Raw genomic sequence first — 17,434 nt, forward strand, 5'->3', positions numbered from 1 at the left:
GTACTTTTCCATTTGCCCAAGTTACCTCTGGTTTACTTGTGTTTAGTGAGTCCTGCAGCTTTAGACATTTGCATTGTCAGTTCAGCTTTCCACTCACTCAAGGTTCTGGTGCATTAATATGTGTATTAGGTTGTGAAGTCTCCTGCCTAAGATATAGGATCCATTGTATAAAGCTTTCTTATTCCTCCTGAGTCCTGTTGGCTTGGTGGCTTTCAGGGTTATGGATTATTTCTGATCAGTGTTTTTCCCATCACAGTTTTAACAGCTGGCAACAGTTGTTGCAGAATGTTATCCCTTGAGGCTAATTGCTTGGGTATATTCAGAATTTGCCTTTTTCTGTGTCTGAGAGTTAGTGTCTTTTGGTTTGTTCCTATAATAGCCCATGTGAGAGGGGTCTACTTTGGAAGTGTGTGAATGTTGCTGCTGGGAGTCTGAGAGACATTCCTTCCTTGCAGGAACCATTTGGGGATTTGCATTGTGAAGACCCTAACTGATTTGGGCCTTTCTCTGTGCTATCCAACACGCTGTACTTAGTCTTATTTTCTGACTCTGAAGAAGGTTGTGAATCATAAACTTTTGTTTAGGTGTGCAGTAAGGAACTTGGAATTTGTATGCCAAGATTGAGGTGTGCCAGTTTCATAATTGCAGATTATGAAAGAATTTATGAAGAATAAATCTTTTTATTTGGGCCTTTTAAATACCAGGCGAGGTGTCAGCTTCTTGCCTACAAACATAACAAAACAAAAAAGTGTGTATAATGTTTATTCAATGCAGCAAAAGTATTGTTGATTGGTTCGGTGTTTGTGCCAGACTTTTTGAGAGGAAGAGATGTTCTAAGCATTATGATGTAGAACATTAAACTACCTCCTATCTTTAATTGCTGCTCCTTGTACATGTAATTCTTACAGTTGCTGCACAAATGTATTCATCCTAATCAACTGTGTGTTTGATGAGGTGAAATGTTTTCATCACATGTGAAGCTTTTTGGGGAGAAAAATGTGTTTGATGAGTGTTTGAAATGAGGTGTTTGATGAGGTGAAATGTTTTCATCACATGTGAAGCTTTTTGGGGAGAAAAATTGTTCTTTTCATCATAGCTGCAAATTGGTCCATGTAAAATAGATGCTTCAAACTGAAATGCCATTTTGTAAGGATTTCCTTGCTGTATATATCTATTGTCCCAGGTTCTTCTTCTTCTCTCCTCCCCAACACACACTACAGTAACATTTTTTTTCTTAAAACTTGAAAATGATTGTTTTCTAGACTATAAAACTAGACGTACTTGAAATCTTTGAGCACTTGATTTGTCCACCAGGCAATAGAAATTCTGGTATATTTTATATGTCTGATACTGCTGCAGATAGAAAAAAATGGCTACTGTGTCTTTAATGGAAAGCAAAAGGTTATCTTTCTGTGGCCTTTGTGTATATGTGCTGATGTGGATGTAGGCAGCCAGACAGGCAATGTGTGCAAAGAGACTAGGGAACCGACTGTGGATCGATCAAAATACTGTGAAGTGAATTAATGTGAGGGAGGCAGTCTGTCTGTCATAAGGATTGCAGGGAATGTGGGGCAGTGCTGGTCAGTCACTCCAGAAATCTGTTTCCAATAAATTTTATGCCTTCAGTCTGGAAATAAACTATAGACAGTCTTGCACCTCCCATATTGTTAAAATCTTATTTATTCAGATAGTATATGGACCAAATTGTTTCCATTATTGTCATGTGCTGCCCCTAAAAATCCCTCGCAAGCCACACTGGTGTGAAATACAAATGAACTGTCTTAATAATTTGAACCTTTGAAATGATCCCGTAAATCCATATTAGCACTCCAAAAGAAAATACAATAAATTCTTTACCGCAAGTATGATTCTGTTCCTATGTATCAATATCTGTTTCTTTCAAATTAAGACTGCAATCCTGCACACAGCTACGTGCGAACAAGTATTATTGACTACACGTAATGGTGTTTGGGATTTCAGTCTACGATTGTGCATTGTTATGAAGCTCCCTGTAAAATATGGAGCATTTGGTGTCTTGCCTCGAAAATATTTGCATATTTTCAGTTGACGGTATGACTGTAAGCTCAGACAGCTAAGAGGTATTTACTTTCCTGTAGGTGAATGCTCAAAATTGAAAAGAACTCTCAGTATGTGATTACAACAAGACCTAAATTCTGGTAGTTCAGAAGACTATGTTCAATTCAGAAACGGAACCCGAAAAATAATGCCCTCTGGCTTAAAGAGTTTGACACAAAGAAGGTGGGGAAAAGTTCTTCCTGGCCTAACATCTGGAATGGCTAGCCTTTGCCCAAGGGTCTTGAAGTTCACTTGTAGTTCTTTTCTGTACAGAACTTAATAGAATTGCTTACTATGACCTGCAAAAAGTTTTGGTTTGAGTTCCAGGGTAACCTTATGAACTGAAGTCTTGGCTTATGTAAATAGCTTTGGGTCCATTTCTGCCTCGGCAGTTGTGGGTTACTTTCTTTGCATCTACTTATTCCCTGCTTGCTCTCGGTATCGATCCTGCATTGAGTACTGCATTCTTTCGTTCAACTAATCCCTTCTTCTCTTACTCAGTTTGCTCTTTGCTTCCTGACTCCTCCTCCTGCTTTTAGCCTTATCAACAAAATGTCCAGCTATTGGCATTAAACTTGACATGTGATGCTTGCCTAACTGCACCTTTTGGATTATTTTTGTTTTTAGATTGCTGCCTCTCCTAGACAAAGTACTGTAATGTCTTGGTTCTGCAATTCCTGATTTAGTTTAGACTCTAGGCTCAGTGGAGAATGAGTTTAAACTAAGAATTGAGTAACCAAGACATCTTAACAACTGCCCACACTGAGGTCTCTGACATGCCATCTCCCATTGACTACAAGAGTTTACAGCTGTTAGTAGTAGTTAGCTTTTCTGGAAGGGCCACTGTAAGAAGTGAGTGAGGAGTTGGGGAGCCAACACCTTGACTCTCACTCCTTAAAGTGGTCTGCCAGCAAGGACTGTTTTGCTTGGATGCCACTTTCACCATATCATTTTTAACTCTAGATGGGCAACCACTGGCACTCTTCGGGGCTGAAATAGGATCAAACTACAAGACACCATCTCCTTTGTGTGTGTATGTTTCTCTTTAAAACAAGAACTATAGAATTTCTGATCTGGATTGGTACCATGGCATGGATGGAGGAGGCTTCTATCCATTGCCATGACAATGTCCCCCTGAAAATCAGCCATGCTTGTCAAGCAGTTATTTTCCCCCAAAGCCGCTACTTCAGCTAATTGTACTTTCTGGAGCAAATAGCCGTGGTGTGTGTGATTTTTTTCAGAGGGAAAATTGCATAGGACAGTGGATTAAAGCCACTTTCATACCACGATCCCACTCTGGATTCCATGGTGACCAAGGAGCCAGTTGCTGAACTTTAGGACGCAATCCCAAGAATGTGTTAGAACAGCGCAAGTCCCTTGCGTCGGCCCAGGAGGGTTGCAAACATGCCATAGAGCACATTTGCGCGTCCTCGGGAGTAAACCACGTCAGCGCATGGTGGTGTGCTGACACACGAAGGCTGAATTCATCCTCTGTGGCGGCTTACTCCATGAACCTTGTGTTGGCCTGGGTGGGCTGATGCAAGGCTCTGGGGTGGGCGGAAGGGAGGCATTCCTAGGCAGGGGGAGGGTGGACAGTGGCGGCCCCAGGGGCGAGCAGGCAGGGAGCAGGAGGTGGGGCTGGGATCTGGCAGATATGCCCAACCTTGGGGATATCAGACTTCAAGCTGCTCTGCTGTCCTCGAACTTGCACCACCTCAGGAGGTGGAGCAAGTCCGAGGAGACCTATTGGGGCCAGGGCGCGTTACCCAGGGGTAAGGGGAAAAGTTTCCCCTTGTCTCTGACTGAACAGCCCCACTGGATCAGGCCATAGGCCCATCTAGTCCAGCTTCCTGTATCTCACAGCGGCCCACCAAATGCCCCAGGGAGCACACCAGATAACAAGAGACCTCATCCTGGTGCCCTCCCCTACATCTGGCATTCTGACTTAACCCATTCCTAAAATCAGGAGGTTGCGCATACTCATCATGGCTTGTACCCCATAATGGATTTTTCCTCCAGAAACTCGTCCAATCCCCTTTTAAAGGCGTCTAGGCTAGACGCCAGCACCACATCCTGTGGCAAGGAGTTCCACAGACCGACCACGCGCTGAGTAAAGAAATATTTTCTTTTGTCTGTCCTAACCCGCCCAACACTCAATTTTAGTGGATGTCCCCTGGTTCTGGTATTATGTGAGAGTGTAAAGAGCATCTCCCTATCCACTCTGTCCATCCCCTGCATAATTTTGTATGTCTCAATCATGTCCCCCCTCAAGCGTCTCTTTTCTAGGCTGAAGAGGCCCAAACGCCGTAGCCTTTCCTCATAAGGAAGGTGCCCCAGCCCCGTAATCATCTTAGTCGCTCTCTTTTGCACCTTTTCCATTTCCACTATGTCTTTTTTGAGATGCGGCGACCAGAACTGGACACAATACTCCAGGTGTGGCCTTACCATCGATTTGTACAACGGCATTATAATACTAACCGTTTTGTTCTCAATATCCTTCCTAATGATCCCAAGCATAGAATTGGCCTTCTTCACTGCCGCCGCACATTGGGTCGACACTTTCATCGACCTGTCCACCACCACCCCAAGATCTCTCTCCTGATCTGTCACAGACAGCTCAGAACCCATCAGCCTATATCTAAAGTTTTGATTTTTTTGCCCCAATGTGCATGACTTTACACTTACTGACATTGAAGCGCATCTGCCATTTTGCTGCCCATTCTGCCAGTCTAGAGAGATCCTTCTGGAGCTCCTCACAATCACTTCTGGTCTTTACCACTCGGAAAAGTTTGGTGTCGTCTGCAAACTTAGCCACTTCACTGCTCAACCCTGTCTCCAGGTCATTTATGAAGAGGTTGAAAAGCACCGGTCCCAGGACAGATCCTTGGGGCACACCGCTTTTCACCTCTCTCCGTTGTGAAAATTGCCCATTGACACCCACTCTCTGCTTCCTGGCCTCCAACCAGTTCTCAATCCACGAGAGGACCTGTCCTCTAATTCCCTGACTGTGGAGTTTTTTCAGTAGCCTTTGGTGAGGGACCGTGTCAAACGCCTTCTGAAAGTCCAGATATATAATGTCCACGGGTTTCTCCCGCATCCACATGCCTTGACTGAGCTGCCTTGAGCCCCTAACCTGCGGTGGATACAGCGCAAGCCTCTTGGCTTTCCTGTTCCAGTGCAGGATAGGATTGCGCCCGTAGTCTACTAGTTTTCAATAAAAGAATCCATCAGATCCAAAATATGTATATATTATAGTATATAACATACATATATTTAGCGAATATATATAATCAGTGGAATGCCTTTCCAATTTATGTTTGCTGCTAGTCCAGAATTTAGTACAAACACAGTGTCTGTTCTACAAAATGTGGTGTTTGACCTTCCTATTTCCCTCTTACATTGCTGAAATAATTTCATGTTACTCTTTTCTAGCCAAAAATATTTAAAAAATCTAGTATTCAATATTTTGCACATAAAATAAGCTTGTTTGTTAGTATTACTCTTAAGCAGTTATCTCAAAAGCACTGGAGAGCAGGGAGGTCAGGCTTGACAATGCATGCTCTTGTTCATTGACTTTACTTCAAAAAAGAAGCCATATTTCACAGTCTGTCTCCATCTGATTTATTTCTGTTTTTCACATTCTTTCTTTTTTTGGTCTTTGGGTTGCTGCTGCCATGTTCCCTTTTTTTTTTGTTCTTATTTATGATTTTTTTCTCATCAAGGTTCAGATGAAATCTCACAGTTGATTTGTTTTGTGAATAATAAATAATATACTTCAGCTTTTGAATGTTAAGTATAAACTAGTGTAAGCAATGCTTTCTATGGAAGCTGCCAATGCTTTCTAAATAGCAAACATATCTGAGCTTATGCCATTGCCCAGCTTAGCCATTTTCAACCACTGTGCTGTGGCACATTGGTATGCCACGAGTGGTCCACAAGTGTGCCACAGGAATTTGGAGAAGGTCATTTATTAGTAGGGCCAATGGGGGATGTGAGCCCTCATGGTGTGTCTTGTCAATTGTCAAAAACCTGATGGTGTGCCCTGACAATTGTAGTGCTTTGTCAGTGTGCTGTGAGATGAAAAAGGTTGAAAGTTGCTGGCCCAGCTAGCACTTCTGTCATAGCAGTATGGTTTATTTAATAACAGTGTTCTACTCGTATTGAGTGCATTTGGACAGAAAATAAACCATTGTTTGCCTCCTTGAGCATGAGCAGCCTTGAACTTCAGGCTCATGCACTCTTTCTCCCATATGCGAGGGAAGAAGATTAGAATTGTCTGTTCCTGGTTTGTGGTGAACTATACGGTGGAGTTTGCCTTTGGATGCCTGATGATGTCTACAGCAATTGTAGAATGGAATGTTGCTTTTAAATCATCAAACAAAACTAGCTGTTTTGGAATTTTATGGCCAGTAGACCCAGAGATTTTAACTATGAGTGCTGGAAACTCTACAGTAATTTGCCACAGGCTAAGATCAAACAGTGGTGCAAGATTGAGCTGTGGTGTGATTTGAACAATTAATTGAAGTAAGAATGTAAGGAAATAGTTATCCCTGGCTTATAAGATAGAGATTCTCATAGAGGTTAGAAGAGCACAAAGGTGATGAGTGCTATGAAGTTTCTTATACACACATATACAGTTGGAGCCTATTTATCCGCGTTAGTTCCGTTCCGTGACTTGACGCGATTAACAAAAAACACATAATTCCTTGTGCTAAATTTCATAGAGTTACGCAAATACACTGCAGCCTGACACATCCGGATGGAAGGAAACTAAGGCAGCTGTTGTCAATGCCCTCCGCTCCATACTCAGCCCTCCCCATTGCCAGCTACCCAGCTTCTTTCACAGTTGGGATGCTGATCTTTTAAGAGTCCAGCCCTATGTGTTTCTACTCAGAAGTAAGCCCCATTCCAGGCAATGGGGCTTACTCCCAAGAAAGTGTGGAGAGGATTGTATACCTACCTCTCTTATCCCGTATACCTTCCCTTTCCTCATACTCTTGTTCTTGTCAAGTGAACTGTTTATTAAACTGCTTATCTGGTGTCCAGATCTTTCTGACTGACGTGCCAGGGTCTGCCCCCACTGGGACTCTCCCCATAGCTTTTTTTCCCCTTGAGGCAAGGGAATTTTTGCGACAATGGGGACGAGGAAGGGGGAATGGGGCCAGGGTAAACAGGCGATGAATATACAATTGTTTCAGTAGTAGTAGTAGTAGTAGTAGTTGTACCATCAACGTGCATGGCTGTTTTATGACAGGTCCCTGCCTTCAGGGACACTCAACCTAGAAGAGACAAAGGAAGGCGACGGGGAGGAGACTGATGCCTGGGAGAATGGGGAAGAATATGTGAAATTTCATGTATGCCAAATTAGGCTTGGTTACAGTAAATAGAGGTACATACATACATATGCTTAGCTAGAGTTGAGAATGGAGTCTAAGGGCGCAGTCCTAACCCACTTTGCAGCACCGACTTAAGGACAATGCAGCTCGGAGATAAGGGAATAAACATTCCCTTACTTTGAGGAGGACTCAGTGAGTGCCACCCAATTGCAGAATGCAGCACACTTCCCATTGGCACCTCTATGCCAGAGCTGGAAAGTTGGTTAGGATTTGGGCCTAAGGCCCTATGCCCAAGTCTTCACAGAAAATGTAGGTTTTAATAAGTGCTTTGAAGGAAGTAAAAGAGGTGGCATTGTGTCAGAATGAATACTGTACCAGTGAATTTTCTCTAGACTTTGTTTCTAACAAATTGCACTTCACAGTATTTAAAGAATCTATAGGCAACTGGATGCCTTAGGAAAAGAATTTTAATTATTATTAAATGTGAGCAGATTAATAATCTACTAAATACTGCAAAAACAGTATAGTTGTGCATACATAAGGTGAGCCCATGTATGTTGGTGAGCCCAATCAAAGCAGTCTCCGATGAAGGCTAGCTATGAGAAACTATTTTCTATCTTGACATGATCTTCAAGGAATCTGGTGAGACTGGGTCAGTCATCAGGTTTTTGGAAATGGAGAAGGAAAAGGTCAACAACTTCAGAGACGTCTGTCTTGTACTTTGCACTTCTTTAATGTGGCTAATAATTTCTTTAGTTCCAAACTAAAGAGCTGTTATGTGCCTTGATTTTCTTGCAGCTGGAGTGACCACAGAAGCCATTCAGACTGCTACTGCTAGTCCAGAACAATCGGGGGCCGAAACCAAAACTCAAGAAGAAGAGCATGATCTGGTTGATGATGACATCACAGCAGGTAAGCGTTCCAAATAAGCCAGTGTTTTTTTATTTACTTTTCTATAAGATGTTTGCAAAGTACGGTAAGGCCAACCAGGAGTATTGCGTCCAGTTCTGGTCGCCACATCTCAGAAAAGATATAGTGGAAATGGAAAAGGTGCAAAAGAGAATTACTAAAATGATTACTGGGCTGAGGCACCTTCCTTATGAGGAAAGGCTATAGCATTTTGAGCTTTTCAGTCTAGAAAAGAGGCGCCTGAGGGGGGACATGATTGAGACATACAAAATCATGCAGGGAATGGACAGAAAGGATAGAGAGATGCTCTTTTCCCTCTTGCATAACACTAGAACCAGGGGACATCCACTAAAGCTGTGTGTTGGGAGAGTTAGGACAGACAGAAGAAAATATTTCTTTATCCAGCATGTAATTAGTCTGTGGAACTCTTTGCCGCAAGAAGTGGTGATGGCATCTTGCCTAGAGGGGATTGGACAAATTTCTGGAGGGAAAGTTCATTACAGGTTACAAGTCATAGTAGGTATGTGTAAGCTCTTGGCGTTAGAGGCAGGCTGCCTCTGATTGCCAGAAGCAGGGGAGGGCACCAGGACACAGGTTGTGTCTGTTGTCCTGTGTGCTCCCTGAAGCATTTGGTGGGCCACTGTGAGATACAGGAAGCTGGACTAGATGGACCTTTGGCCTGATCCAGCAGGGCTGTTCTTATGTACATAAATTTTGAACGACATTTCAGCTGAATTATACCCTAAGGGCGCAATCCTAACATTGACTTGGGCAGGTCCAAGTCCCTGACATAAGCCTCTGTGCCGGCTTCCGAGCAGCCGCTTGTGTTGGCACACCCGCGCTAACACAAGCAGCAAAGGTAGGCATGGGGGGGCAGGGAGGAGGAGGGAAAGAGGCGTTCCTGGGTGGGGGGAGGGTGGGCGAAGGGTGGCCCTGGAGGCGGGCGTGTGGGAAGCTGGAGGCGGGGCTGGGACTTGGCAGTTATGCCAGATCCCAACCCCTGTCCCCACAAAGAACAGAGCGGCTTCAAACCATTCCGTTCTCCTCGGACATTCACTACCTCCCGAGGTGGTGCGGGTCTGAGGAGACCCATTGGGGCCAGCATCCCTTACCCAGGGGTAAGGGGAAGAGTTTCCCCTTGCCACTGGCTGAGCTGTTGCTGCCCACAAACCTGCTTTGGATGCAGTACAAGCCTCCTGGCTTGCCTGTTCCAGCGCAGGTTTGGATTGCCCCCTAAATAATTCAACATTGCATAATTTCATAAATTAACATTTTCTGTGTATTTTATTTAGAAACCTATTGCTACAAATATTGTGTTCTATTTTTATTACCCTTGTTGATTTTCTAATTTGCATCTTCATATTGGTGAAATGTGGACTGCAGTTTTCTAAGGGGCAGTTCTTCCACTGAAACCAATGAGTACCATGTTTGATTTTGCTCAGTATTTTGCTTAATGCAAGATGTCATGGACATTTGCTCACTCCACTTTTTAGAATTCTTTCTCTGAAAATTTTTTTTACCTCAAATAATATGAGCTTACACCTTATTGTTGGGGTAAAGGTTTAAAATATCTGCATGGAATTAATGCAGATGCCAAGTCAGTTTGTTTTCATGTTATGACTTGTTCTCAGAATTCAAAGAGAATTCTTTTCTTAAGAGCTAGCTTCCTGAAAAATAAAAGCCACTTATCCAGCACATGGATGTTAACCTAAATGTTTGTCCGCTACCTCAGGTTTGTGGAGATGCCAGTTAAATGAGCATGCTTCTTGTTGAAGAATCAGTTAAGCAAACCTGCCAGCCCCTTCCATCACTTAACTGACAATGCCTCCTCTGTGGTCCTGGTCTAGCTGCCTTTTCTTTTTGAGAATTCTTAGGGAATCAAGATGTTTCACTTCCTTTCTCACAGAGGCCTCATGAAGAAGCAAAAAGGGTAGAGTAGCACCACAGAAGGAGGCTTCTGTTGTGAGGTGGATGCTTTAAAAGGTGTGTTAACCTGCACATTTGGTAACAGCCTCCCCGTGCATGTCAGATAATGCAACTCTTCGTGTATCTAGTATTCTGACATCAGTCTACGTGGTATGTTACAGAATAGTGGAAGCAAGAGACAAAAGTCTCTGCCCTGAAGAGCTTAAATTCTAAATATCAACAGTGGGAGAGAATAAAGGACAGCCAGAAGAAAAAAGAGCTGGACATGAGCAAATACATGATCGTCACATGAAACTGAATGAAACAATAGATGAGATGGTAAAGTGGACTGTATCACTTCAGACTGTAGATGGGAAGCTTATACTGTTTGACACTTCCCTGTGACTTATAAGCCAAAACCTTCCACAGCAAAGCAAGAGCTAGGCTAAAACCTACCACCCTGCTGTTTTTGTTTTTCTTCATATACTGTACACACTTGTAGGCAGTTTATCATGAGTAGCATTTTTGAACATAGTAACCTTCTACCCATGTTCTCATGTGGTGTAGTCTCCTCTACCATCTCACCACCTGTGTAGACTGTACATACTTAGGATTTGTCTCAGTTGAAATCATTTAAATAATTAGTTTCTTAGTTTAAATAAGTTTCTTAGTTTAAATAAGTCTTCTTTAGTTTCCGGGGGGCGGGAACGGATGGTCTAGTAAGCTTCAGGTTGTAGTTTCATTTTGGAGTCTGCCAGCTTCATTTTGAAGTCTGTTGCTTGCTTGAGCTCTGTATAGATCAGAGGTTATCAGACTTTATAGTACCAGGGCCTGCTCTATTGGGACCCATCTAGCTTTACAAGATTTTTTTTAAAAATGTGATCTAAAATTTATTTACAAGTACTATTTTATTTTTTTGCAAATGAAAAATAAATACCTTGAACCATTTCCTGTAATGAGGCAGCCCTAATGAATAGCCCCATTGCTTGAGGGGCTTAGTTGTGTGATCCAGCCTTCAGCTGCCCCCACTACCTGTCATTGATTAACCTGGAAAAAAATAGGCCAGAAAAAAGGATGTTCAAACATTTATCTCCCTATATTTATACAAGCTTGCAGACTGTAGGAGCTCAGCTCTTTGCAGGGCATTTAGCAGCTATCTGATTTTAGAATAGCCTTGGGGCTTGAGGTAACTAGTTATTTATCTTTCCATAACCTGTTTTTTTATCGGTGGCTCTGTGAAACCCACCAGAAATCAGGTCCCAACCCACAGTTTGAGAAATGCTGGCATAGATATCTATGGAGGGTTTAAAAAAAAAATATTTCTATTGATGAGAAGCTTAAATAAATTAGAATATGAAATCTAGTAGCTATACCAGGAGTGAAACTGAAGAGCTTGGTTATGATGGTTCACATGTTGTAAATTCTTAGTAAGGTCATCTCTTCATTAGACACATTGTTGCTATAGCAGGGCAGTCTGACTACTAGCATCTGGGAGGGGCACATGACCCTTCTTCCAAAGGAGAAACTGGAAAGGTGTGGCAGAGAAACTGAAAAGCTGCTGAAGTGGGAGGAGGCAGTGGGGGGAACTGCAGTGGGGCTCTTCAGAATGGGGTTGCCAAAAAGCGCCCATGTGTTGGACCACCATATGCTATACCATTAGTTTGTTGGTTGGTTTTTGCAGTATTTGAAACAAACAAAAAAATGGCATACATGAAAGTGAATGTGGGTTTTGAGATCCAAGGCCTCCCTTTTGTCCAAAAGTTGCTGTATCACCAATCCTCATGTTGGCTCCAGTGCTAGTTAACATGCACTATATTTTAGAAGCATGAAAATTATGTACAGAGAATGTATTATATTTGGGAGAGAGGGATTTGTGGTGGTTAATTTATCTGCCCACGGTGGCTCTAACTACTTTTGCACCATGATTTGTGTGTACCCAAGATGCATGTTCCTTTCTGCCTTCCTTTCCCCACAACTGCAAGTCTTTCTCCCCTTTCCTATTCTATCCTCTGTTCATCTTATCCTTTTACAGCAAAGCCCAGCCATTTCTCTGGGGGCGAATGAGGCAGCTAGCATGTTACAATTGCTTAGCAACCACCAGACATGCTTCAAAATAAGTCGAGCTTGGGCCAGAGATGTTTAGAATCTCCATGCACACCCTTCCCCACATGCTTTCTTGCAGACTAGCAAAGTGTTAACTTGGTGGAGAGTGATGTCCTCTATTCTTCATGCGGGTTGATTGCCTTGGTGGTTACTTGCATGGTGAGTGAAAGCATCATTTTGCAAGAAATGTGAGACTGCTGCACAAAACAATGCTCCCTTATGGAGTTGCACTAGCCCCTGTAATGACTAGTAAAACTTACCCATGCCCATGGCATCCAGTGATGTGAAATGGTGTTGAGGAAACATACAGTGTAATGGCATCTGACGTCAAGTACTATACTTCATAAAGGGATGGGGGAACTTTATATTAGCCAGCTGTTTTAGCAGCAGCTCCCCCCCCCCACAAAATTTAGTTTCACCAATGGAAGGTAGAAGTTCATTTAGTATGTTACAGTTTGTAGCAAATGTAGCAAAAATAATTATTCAGAAATAGTCATTCACCATTTTTGCCTGGACATTAAATTTTTTTGAGTGTGTGATGCTGCTAGGATTCCTGGAAAGGGACCTTTCTTAGAGCTGCAGCAGTGGCGTAGCTAATGATCGTGTAGCCCGGTGCCAAACTCAAAATGTTGCCCTGGAAGTGATGTCACAACTGGAAGTGATGTCACGCCCAAGCTTTTTAAAAAGTGAAAATTGGAACTCACCTGTTCCCCCCAGTAGCTCCCCACCCACTTGCTCTGCTGCCTCCCCCCAGTCAGTGGCATAGCTAAGGCATCTATCTGCTACCTGGAGTCAAAGAAGATTTTGTAGCTCCCCCTCCATGACAAAATCAAATTTAATTAATTAAGTAAATAAATAAAAATTTATTGGTTCCATGCTGTATCATAATAACATCTCATTGGCACTTGGAACAGTCAGTCTCGTAAGTCAGTTTTGAGTTAAGCAAATCCACTTTTTGTTTCATAAAGCAGTTGTGTTTTCATTTTCTGGTTAATTGGTCATAACTTTTGATAGAATACAAATATTCCAATGCAGTTTGTTTCATTGCATTCTGCATTAAATTACCTTTCCAATGACACATAACATGATGGTATTATTCATACATACCAAAATTTCACAATTTTGGTCACTAGTGTCAAGCTCAGCTTGTTGCCCCCCTAAAGATTGATGCCTGGTACAACTGCTATCCCCTGCATCCCCTTAGCTGTGCCACTGAGCTGCAGCCTTTAGTTTGGTAGTGCTGAGAATTACAGGCACTTTTTTAAGGCCATTTTGTTTTTGGTGTGGTGTTGTAAAAAGGGAATGAAAAAGATGAACAAGTTATTTTTAATCTATACACTAATAATGAACTCAGTTGACTGAGTGCCTGTCTGTTTGTATGCATGACAGAAATACCCAAAGATAAGGGAGTTGTTTATCCATATTTGCAATCCCTAATATGCAGAAGTTAATAACTGTACATTTAAATAAATGGAGGACCATCTGATGCAGATTGAGCATGTTTAGTGCCCCCCCCCCAAGGAATGTGTCATTTGGGGAAAAAAACACACACACAAAAATTAAAACAGAATGTCTGAAGGGGGAAGAAATGGAATAAGAAATTGGCCTGCTTGAACCAATTTTATATTAGAGATTTTAAAATCTTTTCGTTTAAAAAGAAATTGTATTTTTCCCAATGCACTGTTTCTGTTCACCTAACAGCTAAATGCCCTGCCCTGCACACTAATGCATGTTGATTCTTAAATTAATGATTTTGCACGCCCTTTCATATTTTTAAATGTAAACGTGAACATCAAATGGATGCAGTTGCTGTATGGGTTAATCCGGCAGTCTCTGTCTATAAGATGCGGTCTACTTGCTTCTTGGTCAGCACAGCTGACCACATAATAGGAGCAGAGGTCAAATGTCACTGACATTGTCAAAAGCACAGAATATGATACTATGTCATGACGTCTCGTTGACAGATTTAACTCCTTACAAGTTAAAGCGATATGATCATATCTGCAATTCAGTGTTATTCTTTTCAACACCAATGTGTGTTCTTTCCAAATTCTCTCTTAATTGGGGTTTTAGAATTCTAATGTCATTTTATGTATGCTGTTTCAATCCTCCTTTCCCAAATACAAATAGAATGACTAACAAAAATATTAAATACGCAATAAGAATCCCAAAGAACAAATGTCAGAAATGTTGAAAGCAGGAGTTAAAACACTAGTCTGCGCAAAAGTGTCAAGCAGTGTTGGAAATTCTGTAGAAATATGTGTGTACTATACCTTTTAAATCCTTTAAAATCCTTGCCCATGTTTTAAACATTGTGTTGAGGGGAGATAAATTGAATAGTTGGAAGAATATTTCAGAAGATATGTTCAATGACTGCATGAAATTGCATCTGTTTGGCCCCAGCATTATTCGAGGGATACAAATGTAGAATATTCTAAAATCAGACTTTCTTGTTTCTGCTTGCTGTGGTGAATGTAGTGCTACCACTGGTAAGCATCGTAAGCCCCATTCTTTCTTTCAAGTTTTGGAGCAGAAACAGGCAGGAATAATATCTGTAGTTACATGCTAGTGGTGCAAATTATCCAACTCTCATGTTGGGAGAAGGCTTGGGGGTTGTTGCATTGCCAAAGCACATGAAGTTTCTTGGGTGAACAGCTTCCAATTGGAAGTTCTAATTGGGACCCCCCCCCCCCCCAAAAAAAAAAAACTCCTGTTCTTGCCTGAAATGGAGAGCAGAGGCGGTTAGTTTGACTGATGGCTCAGTCCCAACACCTAGGGTGCCCCCTCCCCACACACACACAGAGTCAGTCCAGCTCTCATTTCTGAGCAAAAATGGCAGTACTGTTGGGAGGGCTTCTTTGCTACCGTTCTGGCTTTTGACCAAAGCCAAGCCAATGTTGTCACCCTATCAAGAGCTCTGGAGGTAGCACAAGGTTTCCCTTTTTGGTCAGTAATCTTTTTTTGCTTAAGTGGACAAAGACAGCACTTTAAAAGTTTTGTTGTGTGCTTCCTACCTCTGTACTACTCCTGCCACTTCCTAGTACTATCTGTATAAAGAAATGCTTATTGTAGCTATTGTTCCTATTGGGCTAAGCATCTACCAAATGCCTTCCTCAATTGTTTATGTAATCCACTGTAAATCTCACTTTTAATTTATGGAGAGAAAGCAATAGAATGGATCTTGGTTGCATTCTGTTTACCAGTTCACTAGTTCTTTATTATGACTGATTATATTATTATTTCACTTACCTTGAAATGGAACTTCTCCAAGTTTTTTCCTGACTTTCTAAAGTGAGGCGTTTGTCTGAAATCAAAGGAAAAGAGCACTACATTAAATGGTATTATATTTGGATGATCTCTTTTGCTCCTAGAAATGTGTATTAATAGTATCTATAGGTATCTGCTGTTATAAATATTGTGTTATTTCCTTTTGTTTACTCAAGCTTCATAGGTATTTAAATGTAAATAGTAGGATAAACTGTGGCCTTTCTTAAGATGAACTGTGAAATTCATTTTGCCACCTTGCTTATGCAATAATTCTGGTCAGCAACATGAAATGTGCTTTAAAGCATTCTTTAAAGTGTTCATAGTTCTGTCAATGAGTAGAAATCTCATTTGAACATCTGCCTTAAAGTACTTTGCGTTCTGCCCTTTTGATGCCACTTGGAACATGTGGAAGGAAACATGCATAAATGCATCTTGAAACCATTGTTCACAGTAGCCAGTGGTTGCATTTTACCTGATCACCTGCAGTAACCACCATTGTTCTATTCCCTTTGCTTCACGTGTGTATCATCAGTGTCTCTTTAATTTGTTAGGATAGTGGATAGACTTGGGAAAGCGCATTGTCACTGTAAGTTCAGGAATGTAAATATAGTACAAATGAATCATTTTTTGAATGCATCAAATGCTGAAAAATATCCATTTCCAGTGTTCTGGGATATAGTTGAAAAAGGATTTAGTGTGAGACTGAGTATTGATTTGAGCTTGTTGCTAGTTTCTGAGGTTCTCTGCTAATAAAGCATCTGTATATCCCTTCTGGCTGGCAGCGTTGACGTAATTTTGCACCATATTGAAGGGTGAACCAAGTCTGGAATGCAAAGCTAAAAGCTGCTGTGAAAGTATATGTCTCTCTTGCACACTTAGTTTCAATACAAGCATGAATGTTGAAGGTACATACCATCGAGTCCACCTTCCCAAAGGAGGCTACTCTCTGGCCTGTCTCTAGCAGATTGAAGAAGCCAGAGCATGGCATTTGCAGGAGAAGACAGTGTGGTTCAGTAGTGGGAGAAGGGAGCTATACTTTTTATTTTCAAACCGTTAGTTGCTGGGACCCCATAGATTAGGCTCTTTGACCCCATTGGGGTCCCAACCCCAAGTTGAAGACCACTGGCCTAGCCTGTGGGAAGTTTCTATGTACTTTTTACATGCCGGGTTGAAAGAACTTGCTGGCATTAGGTAAATGGTTCCTAGGCATCAATTGCCCAATCTCTTCCATTTGCAGTTGCTTTGGAATAAGTGATCAGCTGAAGATCAAGACTGCTCATGGGTGATTACCTTTGCCTAGGCCAAAGAGACTTTGTGATGAAAAGCCTAAAGTGATAAGCTACTAAAGAAGCCATTTGTGTTCAGGTTTTTGACAATATTTTGTAATGATCTCTTGAAGCCATATTTAGCAGATTGACGAATTCAGAAACTGTTTTCTGTAATGATGTGAATTCCCTTAAAGGATATGCATTCAAAACAAAGGAGTTTGGTTTAATCTTAAATGGGCATTATCTAATTTTTTTAGCAGCATTATTGTTGGAAGTGAAAATATGACTGCTGCATTTCATACTTGTACCACCTCTCTTCCTTATTCTGTATTCCTTTAGTGGCCCAATCCACTGGGCTGCCAAATGCATATTGGTGAGATGGCCTTAGGGACTCTTCTTCAGTAACTCTCTAGTCTCTTTCATGGTCAGCATGCTGCAGTCTTTCAATTGAACCAAATACTCTTATTTTCTTCTTGTTTTTCCTCTGTAGATCTGCAGTTTCATATATAAAATTCTACTGCCTTCAGCTGCCATTGCCACCTACAGATATTTTTGGCAGATTGTGAAGCT

General features: G+C 41.7%; 1 protein-coding gene across 4 annotated transcripts in view; it reads left to right on the forward strand.

The window, feature by feature from the left end:
• Positions 1-17,434, forward strand: part of WDR7 (WD repeat domain 7) — a 240,268-nt gene that overhangs the window by 80,050 nt on the left and 142,784 nt on the right. For all 4 annotated transcript variants that reach the window (XM_066615954.1, XM_066615955.1, XM_066615956.1 and 1 more), the window contains one exon: positions 8,211-8,324. In XM_066615954.1, the coding sequence (XP_066472051.1) occupies positions 8,211-8,324 (114 nt within the window). The remainder of the gene's footprint in view (positions 1-8,210; positions 8,325-17,434) is intronic.

The sequence above is a fragment of the Tiliqua scincoides genome, chromosome 2 (assembly GCF_035046505.1).
Source record: "Tiliqua scincoides isolate rTilSci1 chromosome 2, rTilSci1.hap2, whole genome shotgun sequence".
NCBI classification, from domain to species: domain Eukaryota; kingdom Metazoa; phylum Chordata; class Lepidosauria; order Squamata; family Scincidae; genus Tiliqua; species Tiliqua scincoides.